The 19,096-nt window shown below is 35.9% G+C and overlaps 3 protein-coding genes across 8 annotated transcripts; 2 read left to right on the plus strand and 1 right to left on the minus strand.

Moving 5' to 3' along the window:
- Positions 1 to 969: 969 nt before the first annotated feature.
- On the plus strand, positions 970 to 5,900 carry LOC107876074 (threonine synthase, chloroplastic). Of its 2 annotated transcripts, none has more exons than XM_016723070.2 (3): positions 970 to 1,373; positions 3,038 to 4,395; positions 5,035 to 5,900. In XM_016723070.2, exons 1-2 carry the CDS (start codon positions 1,111 to 1,113, stop codon positions 4,371 to 4,373), a joined length of 1,599 nt encoding a protein of 532 aa, XP_016578556.1. In that variant the 5' UTR covers positions 970 to 1,110; the 3' UTR covers positions 4,374 to 4,395; positions 5,035 to 5,900. The 2 variants fall into 2 exon arrangements, with proteins under 2 accessions (XP_016578556.1, XP_016578557.1); XM_016723071.2 differs by having other exon boundaries at positions 5,063 to 5,900.
- LOC107876075 (60S ribosomal protein L18a-like protein) lies at positions 5,787 to 10,164 on the minus strand. 5 transcript variants are annotated; one of them, XM_016723072.2, is made up of 7 exons: positions 9,856 to 10,164; positions 9,349 to 9,405; positions 9,162 to 9,218; positions 8,157 to 8,209; positions 6,678 to 6,804; positions 6,432 to 6,549; positions 5,787 to 6,151 (listed from the first exon to the last, which is right to left on the minus strand). In XM_016723072.2, exons 4-7 carry the CDS (start codon positions 8,164 to 8,166, stop codon positions 6,098 to 6,100), a joined length of 309 nt encoding a protein of 102 aa, XP_016578558.1. In that variant the 5' UTR covers positions 8,167 to 8,209; positions 9,162 to 9,218; positions 9,349 to 9,405; positions 9,856 to 10,164; the 3' UTR covers positions 5,787 to 6,097. The 5 variants fall into 5 exon arrangements, with proteins under 5 accessions (XP_016578558.1, XP_047269671.1, XP_047269670.1 ...); XM_047413715.1 differs by lacking the exon at positions 9,162 to 9,218 and having other exon boundaries at positions 9,856 to 10,116; XM_047413714.1 differs by lacking the exon at positions 9,349 to 9,405 and having other exon boundaries at positions 9,856 to 10,115.
- A 3,268-nt stretch (positions 10,165 to 13,432) lies between these two features.
- On the plus strand, positions 13,433 to 18,869 carry LOC107876076 (U-box domain-containing protein 52-like). Its single transcript, XM_016723075.2, has 10 exons — positions 13,433 to 13,951; positions 14,377 to 14,462; positions 14,882 to 15,003; positions 15,260 to 15,460; positions 15,629 to 16,247; positions 16,812 to 16,895; positions 16,977 to 17,405; positions 17,481 to 18,233; positions 18,415 to 18,485; positions 18,635 to 18,869. The coding sequence occupies exons 1-8, from the start codon at positions 13,798 to 13,800 to the stop codon at positions 18,192 to 18,194; spliced, it is 2,409 nt and encodes an 802-aa protein (XP_016578561.2). The 5' UTR covers positions 13,433 to 13,797; the 3' UTR covers positions 18,195 to 18,233; positions 18,415 to 18,485; positions 18,635 to 18,869.
- The last annotated feature ends 227 nt before the right edge of the window (positions 18,870 to 19,096 follow it).

Raw genomic sequence — 19,096 nt, forward strand, 5'->3', positions numbered from 1 at the left:
TATATATATAATATGTGATTTTTATAGAAATAACAAGGATAGCTCATTTTTTTGTGAATTTTACATTTTTTCTAATGGTACTTTTATGACTGACAAACGTTTTTTATGAACATGTCAACTTTTTGCACAACTCATAGTTTTCGCACCATATTCATATTTCATATCACTAATAAAGTTATGCACTTATCACACATATTTTAAGAGCCATATTCAATGAATAACTTATTTTTTTAACTTATTAGATATTTGAATAACTCACATAATCAGTGAGTTTTGCTCTCTCTGTTTCATAATAGTTAGCCTTCTTTCTAAAAAAATAAAACTTTAAAAGATAAATTAATTGTTCACATAATATGTAAGTTTTTATAAAGTGAGTTATATAATTTTTATTATATTTACTTAGAGGAAAAAAGCAAATTGTGTAACTTTTATTATATAACTCACTTTTTGAGTAAGTTATGTAAAAAAAATGCATAACTCACGTAGTGAGTTATGTAGAAAAAAATGAGTTATGTTTAAAAAAAATGCATAACTCATGTAATTTTTTGAAACTTAACTCCGTATGCTCATTTTCGTTAAAAATAATGTATATAAGAGAGTTAAGCATATTATGGTACCACCTTAAAAACATGACATATTTTGATACTTCCATCGTTCCATTTTATGTGTCGCTATTTGACCGGACACGAAGTTTAAGAAAAAAGGAAAGACTTGATAAAGTTTACCAAATTATTCTTTATCAAAAAATGTGCCAATATTTTTTTTTAATTAAATGGGATTAATAAGGGTAATTGTGTCTTTAAAAAATTGCTAATAAGGAAATGCGATATTTATTTTGGGACGAATTAAAAAAAATAATAACATATAATTTAAGATGAAGGGAGTACTTTTTTTTAATTTTATGACATATTTCAGTTCCGTACTCTTATAATAGTGGATAAGTATTATTGTGGGGGAGCGAGTAGTGGTGGGATATTTGTACCAGTAATTTCCAAAGAAAGAAAGAAATACGTATTGTATTTTGTTATTAAAGCACTGTAAAGTACATCTTCTCTTTACCATCTCCACTAGCCGCATAGCACTCACTGCCTATTGTCCCCTGCTTCAACAATGGCGGCTTCATGCATGTTGAGATCCTCTTTCCTCTCTCCTAACCCTAATCTTCACCAACAACAATCTCCTGCTAAATCCAACCCTACTTTCTTCTTCACTCCTATTAAAGCCACATCGTCATCATCATCATCTTCTTCAACAGGCGATGCTGCAGCTGCAATCTCCAAATCACCACTACTTCAGAAGAACCGCCGCCCTGCTGACGAAAACATCCGTGAAGAAGCCCGCCGCGATGTCTCTTCCCACAATTTCTCTGCTAGGTACTATAAGCATCTTACCACTTACCCATTGCATTCCACTTGAACAATATAAATTAGGATTTGTATTTAATATTCCATTAGTTCAGTTTTAATTTCTTTTTTTCAGTTTCTGGAACTAACAGAATGTAAAATACTCAGGGTGAATAATATATTAGATGAATAGACTGAATAATATATTGGATGAATAGAGAAACAAGCAAAATAGCAGAAATCGAGCGGCGACTTTCTAAGATGTTCTTTATTTAATCGTCCTTCAAGATTTGTTTTTTTTTTTTTTTCAGCTTTATTTGTGGGTAGGTACAATCTCACAAGTGGGATCTGGGGATGGTAGAATGCACTTAGACCTTACTCCTAGCTGATAGAGATAAGAGAGGCTGTTTCTAATAGAAAACATTTCCAAGCAGTTTGAAAAAGAGAATAGAGAAATGAGAGCAGTAACAATAACTAAATAATGTGAAATGGAGTGCATAGCTGACATACATAGGAAAGGATATTAATGACAACAACATAGTGCGATAACCGAAGCACAAAAAAACCAGGTGATAATCGAAATTGAAAAACAAGAAACTGCGAGAATAGTGCTAATACCATGGGAAAGAATGAAGGTTCAAGTACGACCACCAAGCATATCCGCTGGAAAGTGAGGCAACGCTAAATGACCAACTAATCTTCTACCCTAATCGGCAACCTCCAAGCACTCCTATCTAAGGTCATATTTCTCGAATCCAATAGGATGTGTGACGTCATCATTGATCTCCCCATTACCTTGAAATTTAAATTAAAGAATCCAGATACTTGAAACGTTCTCTCTTGTGGGCATGTGAGAAGTTATTTTTGGGGACTCTAAATGGTGGGCTGTCGTCTTGTGATTCTACAACAATGGGACTATGGGGTTGGTCTTGACTCAGAGTACTGGGAATGTTGGAGATATTGGACTATACCAGCTCAGGATTGGAGGGGCCTTCTGCCTTCAGCCAGGCCTTTTTGAGTGTTGAAGTGATTTTTTGAGTTTTGCAAGTGCTGGTGAGGTGAGAGAGCTTGATAATTCTTTGATGTAAATGATAGTTTCTCCTTGGAAGGGTATATTCCTTCTTTAGGAAAGGCAGATGCAAAGTATCTGTACTGGGTTCATCTTAATGCAAAGCCTAAATTTATGTGTAAATATCCACAAAAATTCTAACAAATGTAGATATACATCCATCATTTTAAATATACAATGGGTTCAATGCTATGAACCTTAAAAGTTGAACTCATGGATCCTTCCCTGTCTGAGAAAGGGGTTAAGCTCCCTAGAAAATCTAAGGGATGAAAGCTGGGCGCTCTTAGTCTGATGCCCGCTGGCCCTCATTGCTAGAGCATCAGCATTGTTCTATTATAGGCAGGGTCAACACTTTCTTCACTTTTATTTTATGTTTTGTTTTTCAAAATAATGATTTTGTTCACTCTTTTAACAACATTATCTCAGGGGACAAAATCACACATTTTAACACAGGGATCAAAAGTGGAATAATGCTATATCACATGGACTAAATTTCTTATTTGCCAGCTATATTAAGCAAATCATAAAAGTATATTTTACATCAAGTTCCCATCTACTTTACCAAAATGTGGGTGCAATTGTACTCTGTGCCTGCTAACTTAAAATCTTGCATATGCTTCTGCAGGTACGTACCTTTTAATGCCGATCCTAACTCAAATGAGTGGTATTCTCTCGATGAGATCATTTATCGCAGCCGATCCGGTGGCCTACTTGATGTCCAACACAATATGGATGCGCTCAAGAAATTTGACGGCCAGTACTGGCGGTCCCTGTTCGATTCCCGGGTAGGCAAGACTACTTGGCCTTATGGTTCAGGTGTTTGGTCCAAGAAGGAATGGGTCCTACCTGAAATTGACAGTGATGATATTGTCAGTGCTTTTGAAGGAAATTCCAATCTTTTTTGGGCTGAGCGTTTCGGAAAGCAATTCCTAGGCATGAATGATTTGTGGGTCAAACATTGTGGAATCAGCCACACAGGTAGCTTTAAGGATCTTGGCATGACCGTATTGGTGAGCCAAGTAAATCGGTTGCGGAAAATGCATAAACCAGTTGTAGGTGTGGGTTGTGCTTCCACCGGAGACACGTCTGCTGCGCTGTCAGCTTACTGTGCATCTGCAGGCATTCCATCAATTGTCTTTTTACCTGCTAATAAGATATCTATGGCACAACTGGTTCAACCAATAGCCAATGGGGCCTTTGTGTTGAGTATCGATACTGATTTTGATGGTTGTATGCAGTTGATTCGCGAAGTTACAGCTGAGTTGCCCATTTACTTGGCAAATTCCTTGAATAGTTTGAGGCTAGAAGGGCAAAAGACAGCAGCAATAGAGATTCTGCAGCAGTTTGAATGGGAAGTTCCTGACTGGGTGATAGTTCCTGGTGGAAACCTGGGCAATATATATGCATTTTATAAAGGTTTCCATATGTGCAAAGAGCTGGGACTTGTAGATCGTATCCCTAGACTTGTTTGTGCTCAAGCAGCCAATGCTAATCCACTTTACCTGCATTATAAATCTGGTTGGAAAGATTTCAAAGCTGTCAAGGCAAATACAACATTTGCATCTGCTATACAGATTGGTGACCCAGTATCTATTGATAGGGCTGTTTATGCTCTAAAGAAGTCCAACGGGATAGTGGAGGAAGCAACTGAGGAAGAGTTGATGGATGCGATGGCTCAGGCTGACTCAACTGGGATGTTCATATGCCCCCACACTGGTGTGGCATTGACTGCACTCTCCAAACTGAGAAAGGCTGGAGTTATTGGGCCTACTGATAGGACTGTGGTCGTGAGTACAGCTCATGGATTGAAGTTTACTCAATCCAAGGTTGATTATCATTCAAAAGAAATAAAGAACATGGAGTGCCGGTTTGCTAATCCCCCGGTGCAGGTGAAAGCAGACTTTGGATCAGTCATGGATGTTCTCAAGAAGTATCTGTTGAGCAAAAACTCCAAGTTCTGATTTGTCCCAACTTTTTGGAAGAGTAAGATCTGCTTATATGCCAAAATCATCTTTTGGTTCATCTTCAGTCATGATGCAGAATTTTGAATTTTGTTAGATGGTGATCTGTTGTTGGTGGAAGTAGGTTGAGTCATGAAAGGCTTTAGAGTTCCTTATGGGAAATATATTTGAAATAATTTGGTAGAAATTCTTGGTGGTTGTAACTTTCTGCTATTTATGCGCTCGTTTGATTACTGTTAGCAAGTGTCCTTACTGGTTCCGAACATTATGTAGCATAGCATCTTCCTCAAATGAGTGTTTTTTTTCCAGTACTTTTGAGGGGATATTGTTACCCTGCTCTTTTATGTTCTAATATACAAAGAACATGAAAACAGAATAAATGGCTCCTTATCGTCTGAAATTTATATGTTACCAAAGTGCTTTAGAGCTAAAAGCAAATACCCTACCTTCTCCTGTAAGGAGAAACTTTGTTTTACATGTCATTTGGTCACTACACCAGGGTCATTGATATCTCAAGGAGAATCCATTTTTTAGATGATTTAGCTGTATACTGGCATCTTATTTGAGTAATTTCCCTTTGCATGTAACTCTTGCTTTCTAAGAAAGGCTCTCAGTAATTGATTAGATTTCCTCATCAAAATTTTGTAATCTTGAACCACAGAAAGACGGTCTTTTGCACTCTGTGACAGGGACCATAATGGGATGAGACTGGACACACTTGTGGGAAGCTGATCCGAATTGAATGACATGAGGGCTTGGCTGGGAGTACTCTGCATTACTCAATTATAGGCTCTCTTTGGCAACTGGAAGATCGAGATACCATTAGCTCCTGTGACCTATTTAGCTCTCTGTCCACTGCTTGTAACATTTAGTTATTCTCCATAAGCATTGGTTTTAAACTCTGCTTCATCAAATCCTCTGTTCAACTTTAGTGCTGAAATAGGAATTAATATCTGATTTGGACAGTGATTGTAGCTAAAGTTGCTTGCTGGGCTATGATGAAGCCTCAAATATCCCTGAATTTATGACCTGTAGAATTTGGACTTCTGGATATACCAGGGCTTATATATATATATACAAATATATATATATATATATATATATTTATGAGCAAATATTAAACTTTATTTTTCAGCGATGGATAAATTTACTGTTTTACATGATCAATAATAAGGGTTCATATCCAAATCTACTTGTACAGATGAGGCGTAATAGCTGATGGATAAATTCGTTGTTACCAACTTTGGAACTTTAGGAATTATGGTCAACGAATGGTCCATTTATCCTTCTAAATATTAGACTTTAACTTGATGTGTTTATAGCAAAATAATACCACGGACATTCCACAATTCAATGTCAGCAACAAGAAAAAAGTTGGTAATTTAAATAACACACACATGATGGGTCCATGAGTAACTGAAAAACAGATCTTTTTTGCGGTTCCTCGTGTATAAAGTTGATTGATGCACCAAAATATTACAGGATCAAGCCATATTATCGTCTAATAGACAGCACAACAAACGGACACTAGTATTACATATCTGTACATGTTCATAGCCTTTGCGATAGGTTATTTTTGTCCCATTTCCCAGCCCGCAGCATTGTTCCAGCAGGTCACCTCTCTGTACACGTGCTCCGTTGAAGCTACTTTCTTGATAGGGGAGTCCTCTTAATTCTCTTGATTATGGGTATCAGCTACTAGATAAGAACGTAGCAGAAGATGACTACAACACAACCACGGCAACTGCAATTAGAGCTGCTACAGTAAATATCAGAGCCTGCAGTGGGTGATCTTGTTTGAGATACATATACAAAAGGTATATCAATAAGAGGAACTTCAGGTAAAAAAACACTGCTGAAACTACAAATAGCCAACAACTAAACTTTTACCGCTTTTTTTTTTTCTTTTTCGAGAAGGTAAGCAAAAAGTTATATTGATCAGAAAGAGTACTAAGAATGTGCCATGAGAAACTATGTTCAATTGGCATTGTAAGGACTTTTGAGGTGATCAAGCTGAAATCAAATCAATGCAACTTGCACTCAAGGAAGATAACTCACAGCTATTGCATTGGCAGCTAGCCCTGCCCGCTCCCTCGGATCTTTCTGGTAGTAATTCCCAAAGTAAAGAATGGTTGCATAATACCACATGAATGGGAATACAAAACCTAGTAGAAAGCTGTAACAGAAATAGATAGGAGAAGAAGAACACACAACTTAAAGCATATAAGATATGTCCGAAGAGAAGCCTAGAACACGACAGGAGAGGTGGGGAGTGAGACGAGGAGCAACAAGCAGGAAACTCACGAAAACCATCCTATTCCACAACCACAGCAAGGAAGAGGTCTGTCGAAGATTCCCAACTGAGTGTTTTCCGCATCTTTCAAGTGCACATAACTGTTACTGGAATGTTCTTTGGCATCTTGCAGGAGATCTGTATGCATAAAAATGACATAACCAACCACTACTGGTCATAAACTGTAATACAAAGTGATGTCAACAATCAGTGATTAGATGCAGTAGACTGCAGCAACATAATATATAACTAGTATCTACCTCCGGTTATTTATTTCGACGAGAAATAAATAACTAGTATCTATCTCCGTTTATTTATTATGACGAGCAGTATCTATCCACATTCAATATCGAATATTATTCTTTGGAGTTGGTAACAAATATATGAACTTAGAAATAGGTTTTGAGGAAATGCTTCTCTGAAGTCCTAAATCATGCTTGACCTTATATTCTTATTCAATAGAGATTACGCTTTTATCATTCAACACCTGAAAGGCTGAAACACTAGAAATGTATTCTTCAAGCGCTAACGAAGTTCAACATACAGTCTAAAAGGTTATTAGGTCTTCTCATTAACTTTGAGGTAAGAATACAAAAGAAATAAATATAAGATCTTGAGCTCGATATAATGTGCTGAAGCTTAGAAAATTAGTTCCACTACAGAAGTCTAATTTCCTGAATATAATGCTCAAATTACTGTATAGGGGGTAAGATAGTCAGATGTTTTTACAAGAGTCAGCACTGAAATACTTCTGTGAAGCTCAAGGAAAGAACTACAGAATGGTATTCATATTCATAGTGTATTCCATGAGTTACTTATTCTGACCAATTTGTCTTTTTTATGTGAAACAACGAGAAACTAGGTATGTTTAACCTGAAGGGCATATGAAACCAGCAAAGCTAACCATCTCTTTTTCCTTTTGTCCTTTTTACAAATATAACGTCAATTATTAATGCAACCAGATTAGTGATTACATCTTAAACCATTCTTTGAAGAACCACAACATCTAACATTGTAGCAGAGTATTATACCCAAAGAACTCCAGCATGCCTTTGTGCTGATGATTAACATAATGTTACCAATATTTATGCCCAAAGAATAACAATATCCAGATAGTTAGGACAGATGATTTTACTTTATTGAAATATCTACAATCCCAATCATTGTAGGCAAACATTTTTCTAAAATTATGAAATTCCAAGATAGAGATCACCATCTTTACCCACCTTCACAATATAAATACCGCTGACTCCAAGTTTATCAATTTCAAATAAAGAACATATGTCAGAAGTTGGTATTGTCCAAGCTTGTATAAAAATTCTAGGGAAGGCCAGATTCATTAACATAATATTACCAAAAGGCACAACAAATGACAAGATTCATAATGTTGGCAAAAGGAAACAACTTCAGATTTAAGGCAAATAATTTATGAGATTCATTAAGAAAACAAAGTGTGGATCCGGCTAGTAATATCAAACACGATTACATACTCTGATCCATGTGCTATTCTGAGTTCTGATCCTCAATTCCTCCTCCACGACTCCTGCAACAAGTGATATTCGCAGCTTCAGCAGCTGTTATTCCAATCTAATTGTGCTAAATCTCTAAAGCAAATTAACCTTGGGACAAAGAAATAAATCTAACTTCTAACTGTTTCTTCTTAAAATGGAGCAAGATAGGTTACGTTCAACTTTCACTAAATGATATCAGTAACCACTCAAACTCAGAGGTCACGTTTAGATAAAGACCTGTCATATGCCTAGGAAACAAAATTGCAACATGATGTGCTATTCTGCTATCTTATAACACAAAGAGAAGTCAACTTTTAGGGCACAGTGAAGTCTTGATAGTTTAAACTCACAGAAGAAGAACCTTCAACTTCTAGTCAAACACCTCACTACTTCTAGGGCATTGACCGGGGGTGGGCGAAGAATGAAAACTATTATCAAATGCCCTTACTTTGCATTTCATTTTCAGAAATATGTGCATAAGACAAAATTCCAAATCGAAACAGACACAGAAAGCAGAACAGCATTGTTTGAAACCTCTAACAAATCCAAAACAAATGAGACAAGCAACAGGAATAACAGGAGAACAAGGGATATAATTAATAAGATATATCATTCAGAAAATAAAGGGCAAACCCCACAATGCCTGTGTCTTACTAATGGCTCATTCAGAAAAGAAAGGGCAAACCAGACAATGCCTGAGTCTTACTAATGGCTCTTACTTTAAAATAAATCAGTGTCTCTATTAATGTGCCATTTATGCCCAAAATTCACATGTATAAGCAAAAGAAAACTGAAACAGGTTCAATCAAACCATTCTATGAAACCCTTCAAAGGCAGAAAGAATGGTGCAAAGTCTAATTAATTTGGAAAACCAAAAATCCATTGGTAAGCTTCAAAATCAGATATCTTCAATTTAATATTCACATAAAACACGAAACCCAAAAATTACCAAAAATTTTCAAAAATACAACAACAAAAACATACCCAGTGTAATACCAAACGTGGGGTCTGTAGAGGGTAGAGTTCACACAGACTTCAACCCTACATCATATAGATAGAGAGGTTGTTTCAGAAAGATCCCCAGCTTAATTAAAGCATTTCCAAACCGTTTGAGAAAGGCAAAAGCTTTGAACAATAGGAAACCTAATAATTCCAAGCAAAAGAGTATTACTTTCAAGTAAAGGAAACTTCCAAGGAACCTTGAACCATCATGGTAGTTCAATCAAAGCTGAGTACAATAGAAGAAAAGCATTAGCAAACCAACAAGGTTAACAAAATTACACAGGGGCAGAGCTAGGTAGGCGGAAAAATTACACTATTTATATAAAGTTAAAATTATCTTTTATGTATATAGTATAGATATAGAACCCCATTGTGTTTACTGTTTCATATTTTGAAACCCCTCGGTAAAAATACTGGTTCCGCCACTGCAATATAAATCACTTCCATAACCCTTCTTCATTTTCCAATACTGGCATATTACCTAGTCTTAAACCCTAATTTTTTTTGAGATAGAGGTAACATCAGTCTTAAACCCTAATTTATCTTAATTAGCAAAATATATTGAGAATTCAACTAATTTGGGAATTAATTATAATTAATTAATTAAAATATACATGTTCCTCCATGCCAATTGGCGAAGATAAATAAGAGAATAATACAAACAAAAAGTTCTTACACCAAAACTGAAGAGGCAGAGAAAGACTGTGAGGAAGAAAGTGCGAAGGAATAAAAACGAAGAACCGATATTTTAAGTGGTAGCTACTGAAAGCACCAACAGTTTCTTCCTCCTCCTCCTCCTCGCTCGATAGACGATAATTCTCAGTGTGGCCGGTAATGGAGTTGGTGCACCGAACCGGTGGTTTGCACCGGCCACTTTTATCCTGTCACCGGTTGCTTCTTCACAAAAGGTTGCAATTGAGTGCACACTTCATTGATAATTTATTTTTGTGCCCCTGAGGTTTAGTTAAATGGTAAAAAGACAAATTCATCCCTCTATTCTAAAAAAATTGGCTAAATTTATTTTGGGGTCAAATTTACTCTTCTATTTTAAAAAATTAATTAAATATTCCATTCATCACACTTTGAAAACAAATTTACCTTAATTTTATATTTTGAGGTTAAATTTACCTCGTTATTAAAAAACTTTTCATATGTACCATTGTTTAATAGAAAGGCTAAAATCAATGTTAAATATCCTCTCTTTTGACAATGAAATACACCTTAATCTAACTCCTCCAATCCAACTCGAGCCATAAAAAAGATAAATAAATATACCCCATTTAGTTTCGTTGGTCAAATTTTTTCAAAGAAATTAAGCCACTGGATATTTATTAGTGCATAACTCATGAAAAATGATCTGAATTAGTGCAATCATAAAGAAATATATCCCTCTCTCTATTCTTAGATCTGCATCAGTGCAATACTCATGAAAAATGACATTTTAAGGTCAAATGCAATAGATTAGGCTCATTGGATGTTTCTCTGGATGATTGAGTTAAGAGGTCTTCCTATATGTCAATCGTTGCATCTCTTTATTCATATATCTTTATATGCAATTTAGATCTATACAAATTTTTTATCATGTTATTTGCTCAGAAAATTTATTCACTGATTCTAGAATCTAGATGCACATAAAATTACGTACTAAATTTTGAAATTTGAACATAATCTAACAAAAGTAGAGTTTGCAATAAGCATTTTCTCTAGTTTCATGCTTCTACATTATTCCATTTCGTTTTACGTTTTGTTCCTTTGTAAACAACCTACCAGCATTGTACGTTGAAAGAGAAGTATTTTGTTAGTTGAAAAAGTTCAACCAACAGAATTGAGGGAGGGGTATATTTGTTTGTGTATTTTTTGTGGTTCGAATTGGGCGAATTAGATTGAAATGTGATTTATTTTAAAAAATTGGGCAATTTAACGTTGATTTGAGTTTTTCTGTTAAGAAAGATCACAAGTAAAAAGTTTCTTGACAATGAAGATAAATATAACCCAAAGCATAAAATCGAGGGTAAATTTAGTCTCAAAGTATAACGAAGGGTATATTTAGTCAATTTTTCAAAATAGAGGAGTAAATTTGACCTCAAAGTATGATAAAGAGGATAAATTTAACCCCAAAATATGACAAAAAATATATTTAATCAATTTTTTAAAATGGCGTGGGAGGTGGGGGGGGGGGGGGGGGGGTTAAAGACCCTTTCCCTTAGTTAAATGGACCCAAGAGCACACTATAGATAGGGGCTGTTTGATACCGGACTAAATTAGTTTATCATTATAGTTTAAATTTTGTGCATTGTAAGTATACAAAATATTCTATATTATCAGGTAAAATTGACTTTCTATTGTAGGTTATCAAATTTTTCTTTTTCAATTTTTATGTAAAAAATTGAGTAACCTGCAATAGCAGGTCAATTTCACAGCACTGACAATGCACAAAATTTAAATTCTTGACGTTATAGTTATGGATATATAATTTCAAGACTAATTTATCCCACTAATGAGATGAGATAGAAAAATCCTCAACTGAATGAGATGGTGAGATATTTCAGGATTAAGTCTCGGATAACATTTATATCGCGTTTGGTAAACAATAGAAATTTATTCCAGAATAAATTTGTAGCATCTATCAAAAGTGGTATAAATCTTATTCTACACTTAATCTTGGACTATCCCACCTTATTCCGCATATGAAATGATCATACATTGTCAAATGAATAGATTGGACTAAATTTGAAAGAATTTAAAATAAATATGGTCATCAAGATAATAAACTTAAATTAGTCGTTGAATATCTAAGACGTTAAAAAGAAATTATGCATGAGAAGTACTAAATATACCTCTGAACGTTGTGAGGGGGATGAGATATACTCCTATATAGATTTTCTTTTTAATAAAAAAATTAAATTAATTTTTTTTACTTTAGTAAGCCAAAAAAGGAAATATCTTGATCGTTTGAGTATCAATAAAGATATATGTGAGCCACTTTTTTAACAAAAGGTATATAAGCTATAAATTGCAAAGTTGAGGGTATATAATAGTTTTTTCCTTGAGAGTTTAAGTTCTGTGCACTGTTAGTGTATAAAAAATTCTATACTGTCACCTAACTTGACCTGCTATTGCAAGTTACCTAATTATTTACATAAAAATTAAAAAAGAAAAAATTTGATAACCTGCAGTAGCAAGTTAAGTTCACCTGATAGTGTAGAATATTTTCTACACTGACGGTGCACAAAATTTAAATTCTTTCCTTGAAAGTGTTTATTTATCACTTTGTTTGGATGGTGGTTACCTGTGGTATAGTATTGTATCGTCTATAAGAGTACCATGTTTATTTTGATTGTTTTTTAAAATATATGGTATGATATGGTTTGATTCCATAGTGAGGTAATGAAAAGTCTCACTTTATATAACTACCGATTTGGTGTTATCGCGTCGTTATCTTCATTTTTTTCTCTCACTTCACCTTTATTTATTATTTAATAATCATATTTTATTTTTTATCCTACCTTTTTATAGTAGTTATACCCCTTATCCTACTTTTCTAGTAAGTTTATCCTTCAAATTATTAATGTGTGAGATTCTGTAACGATGAAAAAACGATACAATCTATCCGAACGTTCTATTCATTAAAACAACACAGTACCATACAATACAACACAATACTGTACCATACCATACATTATAAAACCATACGAGACAACATCCAAACAGAATGTAAAGGAATATGAAGATGTGCAATTTGTTAATACGACACCTTAAGATATTTGATATCTTATTTTATGAACTATGATTTGCTCATTTAGTAAGACTGAGAAAGTCTTAATGGTTTTCACATATTTTCATATTTTCATCATCTAAATTACATGTTCAAACAAAATTTAAATTTCAAATCAACTCAATTGTAATTTTTGAAATCATGACCAAACGCTCCTTAATAAAATGATGGTAATTTTTTTGTGACAAATATTGTAAATTGAGGTAACTAACATTATGAATTCGAGTCATGAAGGAGCAAAAAGGTTTTTTTTTTTTTTTTTTTTTTAAGGTACTAATTTGGATAGAGGGAGTAAAATGTTACATTTTGCTGTACTTCATTAAGAGCAGTAGTTAAAAGATTGTTGGGAACTTGGAGTCAAATGAGTGACATTATTATGATTTGAAATATTGAGAGGTGAACCTTTGAAGTTGGCTCCTAAAGTTTAGAGCATGCAACAAAGAAATTCGTACATCCCATATAAAAAAAAAAACAACAACAACGTTGTTCTTCCTATCATTTTTCATATATTTTTTTCCCCAACCATTCACAAATATCAATAACATAAAACCTTTTCCATTTCTTTTGGTGCTGGTGGTGGCACTCAACGGTGCATTCATGGCTGTGTTCCGCCTTTTAACGGCCAAACCAAGCGGCTGCCACTAGCCGTGCAGCTGGTTCCTGTAGCGGCCTAGAGGTGGATCTAGAGCGATTCAATGGATTCAATAGAATCCATTGCTTCGCCTCGATTCATAAGTACATAAGCCAAATATTTTAACGCTTGTGTAAATATATATATATACACGTACACATTATACTCATTCGGAACATAGCTAGGATTATAAATCCTAGATTTGTTTGATCATGACAAAGAGTGATAGCACGGTGGCTGTGGCCATAGACAGAGACAAGAACAGCCAACATGCTGTACGATGGGCGGTTGATAATCTTCCTGTAAAGAAGAATGGTCAAATCTTCCTTATACATGTTCATCTCCATAACGAAAATGTCAATTCTCGTATGAATTATGCCTCAATTTTAAATTCTTTTTAGGCGATTATGTGAATTATGTGTGATTATTTGATCATTTTTGTGTTGATAGTCAACCAGCTGCTGGTACCCCTCAGTCAAATGTTTTTTTAATGTATATAGAGTAGATGTTGAATCACCTTGATTTTTTCTTGTTTACCTCTGTATATTATGAACGCCTTTAGTGAAAATCTTGGCTCCGGCACTGCATGTTGCAAACCAAGTTTCTTGGGTTTTGCTAAGCTCGATCACTTGTAAGAAATTGATTTGAGCCAGAGAAAAAAAAGAGAAGAAGAGAGGAACAATGCTTTCAAATTAAATTGGATGTATAAATCTAATATAATGTTAACGACAAGATCTTAAGTGTCTCTGTGTAACCCATAGTATTTACGTTCATCTTTTCATGCATTGCAGATAGCATGGCTGCTAATAATTCTCCCACAATGGCTGAAATGCCGCAGTTCTTCCTTCCTTATCGTGGAATTTGTGCTCGAAAAGGGGTAATAACCTTTCAATCACCTACTTTTTTCCAATCTAAGGTTTACGTACACTCTACTCTACCCTCCCCATACTCGTGGGATTACATCGAGTATGTTGTCATTGTCAAGAACTGTTATTCATATTTCAGTTCAATTTGTGGGGATTAATGAAGGAAATCCAAAAAGGAAGTAGTAACTAACTGGATTGAAAATTGTCGTGTTTCGTTTTTTTGGGGGGATATTTCTATTATTTGAAAGCAATTAGCATGAAATTCTGGCTTTAGTTAAAGTCTGTGTGGAAAAAAGTGAATACTAAACAGTGTTGTTCATGTTTTAAGATGAAAGGATCCACAAATCTTGGAAATCACCAAGTTAAAACTTACAATGGTATTAGAATCTATGCAGTTGTGAGCATTCTGTGATTCCTTTGATCATTCCAGATTCAGGTAAAGGAAGTAATTCTCCAGGACACCGACGTAGCACAAGCACTAACCGAGTATATCACTCAGAAGTTCATCACCACCATCGTCACTGGCACTTCAGCCCGTAATGCCCTAACAAGGTATGAGGGAGTATTAGTTTCCATGCCCTAATTAGTTGTGTTTTGGTAGTCCAGAGTACGTTAAGAAGGAAACTTAAGCTCTTTTTTCTTTCATTTTCGAGCATTGAGTGACCCTGAGAGTGCTTTACCATAAGGATTGGAGCTATTAAAAGATTTGCTCTTGGGTTCTTTTAGCAGGGTCTGAACAGCAAGTGCTTGCTTGGTTCTTCTTTGTAGTTGACAAAAGGGTTCTAATTCGCGGCTTTTTGTGTCGCAGAGCATTTAAAACTCAAGATGTGCCAAGTTCTTTAACCAGATCTGCGCCTGAATTCTGCTCAATCTATGCCATAGCAAGGGGAAAAGTTCTAAAACTCAAGTCAGCAAGTCAACCTGCCAGTCCTAGAAGTAAAACAAACTCCAACCAATCATCTCAAACAGGATCCTCACATGATTCCCCAGTTTCTCAAGCTCTTATTCCGTAAGTCTATCCACAAAACCTCCCATGGTTGATGAAAGTAAGGCCCATCATGGTTCTAATTTACGGTGTAGAGGATAAGACTCTTTTTGATTATTAGTCCAGAAGATTATTTTTCGTTCATGTATGTCGGAACATCTTACTTCATGATTTTAATGCACAATTTTCCAGCCAGGGAAGTTGGGGAAGTATAGGGAACTTTGTGTCTATTGATGCTGGCAGACGGAGCATATCATCTGATTGTAGCAGTTCCTCGGATAGGCATCCTGCAAGCCAGAGTTCCTCACCCAACTACAGCAGTGCCACCGAGCGCACACCAAAGGCATTGTCAGATAGCCAATACAACAGCTCAAATCCTTCACCAGATCAATCTGTCAGTGATATCCGTGAAGTGTTCAGTAAAATTCAACTAACGAGGCAGCCTGGCAGCAAGAATCTAACTCCTATGCCATCGCCAGTCAATAGTGGTGATTTCGGTGTATGGACACCGCCAGCAGAGCTCGCTGGAAGTAGTGAAAATTCCTCCCAGTATACTGTGAATTCAAATATGGATATTAATCATATACTACATGATAGACACCTTGGTAGTCTAATACCTCCATCACGGCACACAGTCAATAACCTAAATCTTCATATGCGCACTAAAGCGAATTCATTCTACTCTACATCTGGTTCGAGTGATCTGTCTGGCTCCTCGAGTTACCGGTTCTCTGATATGTCCTTTGATTATTTGGACTCTTCTCACAACGTTTCAGATGCTTCTAGGTGTTCCATCTCCTCCCTAAATGCAGTAAGTTCAAATACGCTCCCTTGATTTGGCAAAAGTGAACCTCTTTAAAAGCATAAACCTTTGATTCACAAGCCATTTTGGCTGTTGCAGATCACTTGTTATTACACTATTTACTACATCAACAAACATATGATGCTATCATATATACTTTTTTCTTTGTTCGGAAATCCACGAGCAACAGTCCTGCTAGAACTGTTTCCAAATGGACATGTATAGCTAGGAGATAGTTGAGCAGTGGACAATCAAGTCACAATACCAATTAAATTTTTAACCTCTTTTCTTTTTTCCTTGGTAATGGTTATCACACGATTAGATAACAGCATCAGTAAGTTTTTTTCATGAGAGTAAAACTTCTATGTTTTTAAAAACTATACTGAAAACCAATGTGGGCAATCTAGTTGTGGATTGAATCTTATGGCCCATCTATTTTACTCATTGCCGCAAGAGCATTGAGTTTTAAGTGTCCTTGAGCTTTATCTAAAAACTGCACATAATGTGACCTGAAAGATTGTACATAACACATATCAACTGGCTAGTCTTTCCTCATATTTACATGCATTACAGGCAGAGTTGGACGAGGAAATGAGAAGGCTAAAATTTGAACTGAAGCGAACCCGGGATATATACAATGAAACCTGTAGAGGACAGGTTAGAGTTATCGTTTTCGTTACTCCAAGTAAATTACTCATTTAGACCACATCCAAGCAACTTACTTTCCATACTTTTAAGGCAAGAGAGATTGATCATTTGAAGTCAAAAGAGGCATGCAACTTAGAAGAAGCCAAGGAGGCCCCAGAGGCTTCACATGTCATGTTGGAAAAGGAGAAGCAAAAACGCAGAGCTGCGTTAGAAGTAGCGCGGACGGCTCAGCACATGGCAGAATTAGAATCTAAGAAGCGAAAGAGTGTAGAAAGGAAATTTCAGCATAAAGAAGAAGACAAGAAAAAAGCACAAGATGCAGTTGGCCGCGGTGAGATTTGCTATAGGAAATACTCAACTAATGAAATTGAAGCTGCAACAAATTATTTCTCGATTTCCAAGAAGATTGGTGAAGGTGGATATGGTCCTGTGTACAAAGGCTATCTGGATCACACTGCAGTTGCTATTAAAGTTTTAAGATCGGACATCTCACAGGGACAAACACAGTTTCAGAAAGAGGTAGTTTTCCATGTTTACAGATGACACAGATTTTTTTGGAAATCCGATACAGTTAGGCGCCTATTTTTATTGCAGATTGAAGTTCTAAGCCTTTTGAGACATCCAAATGTGGTTCTCCTCTTGGGAGCATGCCCGGAGTATGGTTGCCTCGTCTATGAATGTATGGAGGGTGGCAGCTTAGAGGATAGGTTGTTCTGCAAGAACAAAAGTCCTCCTATGCCATGGCCTGTGCGCTTCAGGATTGCTGCGGAAATTGCTGCTGCTCTTCACTTCTTTCACCAAACAAGACCAGAACCCATTGTGCATCGAGACCTCAAACCTGCTAATATTCTCTTGGATGCTAACTACAAAAGTAAGATTAGTGATGTTGGCCTTGCCAGATTGCTTCCAGAGTCTGTCTCGGGCAGTGCTACGCAATATCTCATGACATCAGCTGCTGGGACATTTTGCTATATTGACCCAGAATACCAAAAGACTGGGATGCTGAATCCGAAATCAGATATTTACTCTTTGGGAATCATGTTATTACAAATAATTACAGCAAGGCCTCCAATGGGTTTGACGCACCATGTTGAGAGGTCAATTGAAAAAGGAAAATTTGATGATTTACTAGATCCATCAGTGCATGATTGGCCCTTGGAGGAGACACTATCCTTTGCTACATTGGCTCTGAATTGTAGCGAACTCAGGAGGAAGGACAGGCCAGACCTTGGTTCAGTCATACTGCCTGAATTAGAACGACTTAAAAACTTTGCGTTAGGTTACAGACCCAGAAGCCGGTTTACTTAACGTTCCTCAAGTTCACAAGAAAGCTTAGCAATAAGTGAGGTATGTTACCTAAACTTAGCTTTGTTTCATGTTCACAGACATTAATATTATATGCATTCAATGTGGTCCAGGCCTTTCTCCTGATCCCACACATAGCGCTATCATAGTGCACTGGGCTACTCTTTTTTAATCAGATAGAAATTACATATACTGAACTGTTCTATGTCCTTTTATCTATCAGGAAGTAAGACGCAGCATTTCTGACAGTCATTCAGATAAAGCAGCATAGCTGCACTAGTACCTATTGACAAGGTAATGATTACAAAAGCCTTTACTAGTTATTTCAAAATAGTTTCTGAAAAATTACCTTCCTTCCACAACCCAGCCCTGGCTGAGTTTTAGTATTATATACGATTAATTGTTTCCGAATCTGTTAACTTCTCTACTTTGACGCCATACAGGTGATGCCCGCTGGTCTCCGACTCAGTTTTTCAAACATATTTTGGCCTCTTTTATCCTGGAAAATTGTGAATACTACATGTAGAGAGATACAATATACAGTCACCACCAAACGCCACGTTGTAATTTCGGAACAGAGAAATACTACTATACTTTTTTGATTCCAGTGAATGTCAAAGTAAATGGAATTCTTGTACAAGAACTGATATTCTAATGAAATCTTGTCATTTTTGTGAATCTTGTCAGTGAAACTATGGAAAGAGCACCTGAACGGACAAACTTTTAGTTTTTACAGAACATTAATTGCCTTTTACAATTGACATGGCAAAACCAAACCAACGGCAGTTGCGGCAAGAATGTGCATGTCAGTATATAGAAATTGCTTCCTGTTACTTGACTACAGATGTTAAAGCAAAGTATATCCTCCCTATTAATGATACCTCAGGTATGAACATGACCACCTT

The sequence above is a fragment of the Capsicum annuum genome, chromosome 6 (genome assembly GCF_002878395.1).
Source record: "Capsicum annuum cultivar UCD-10X-F1 chromosome 6, UCD10Xv1.1, whole genome shotgun sequence".
Classification (NCBI taxonomy): Eukaryota; Viridiplantae; Streptophyta; class Magnoliopsida; order Solanales; family Solanaceae; genus Capsicum; species Capsicum annuum.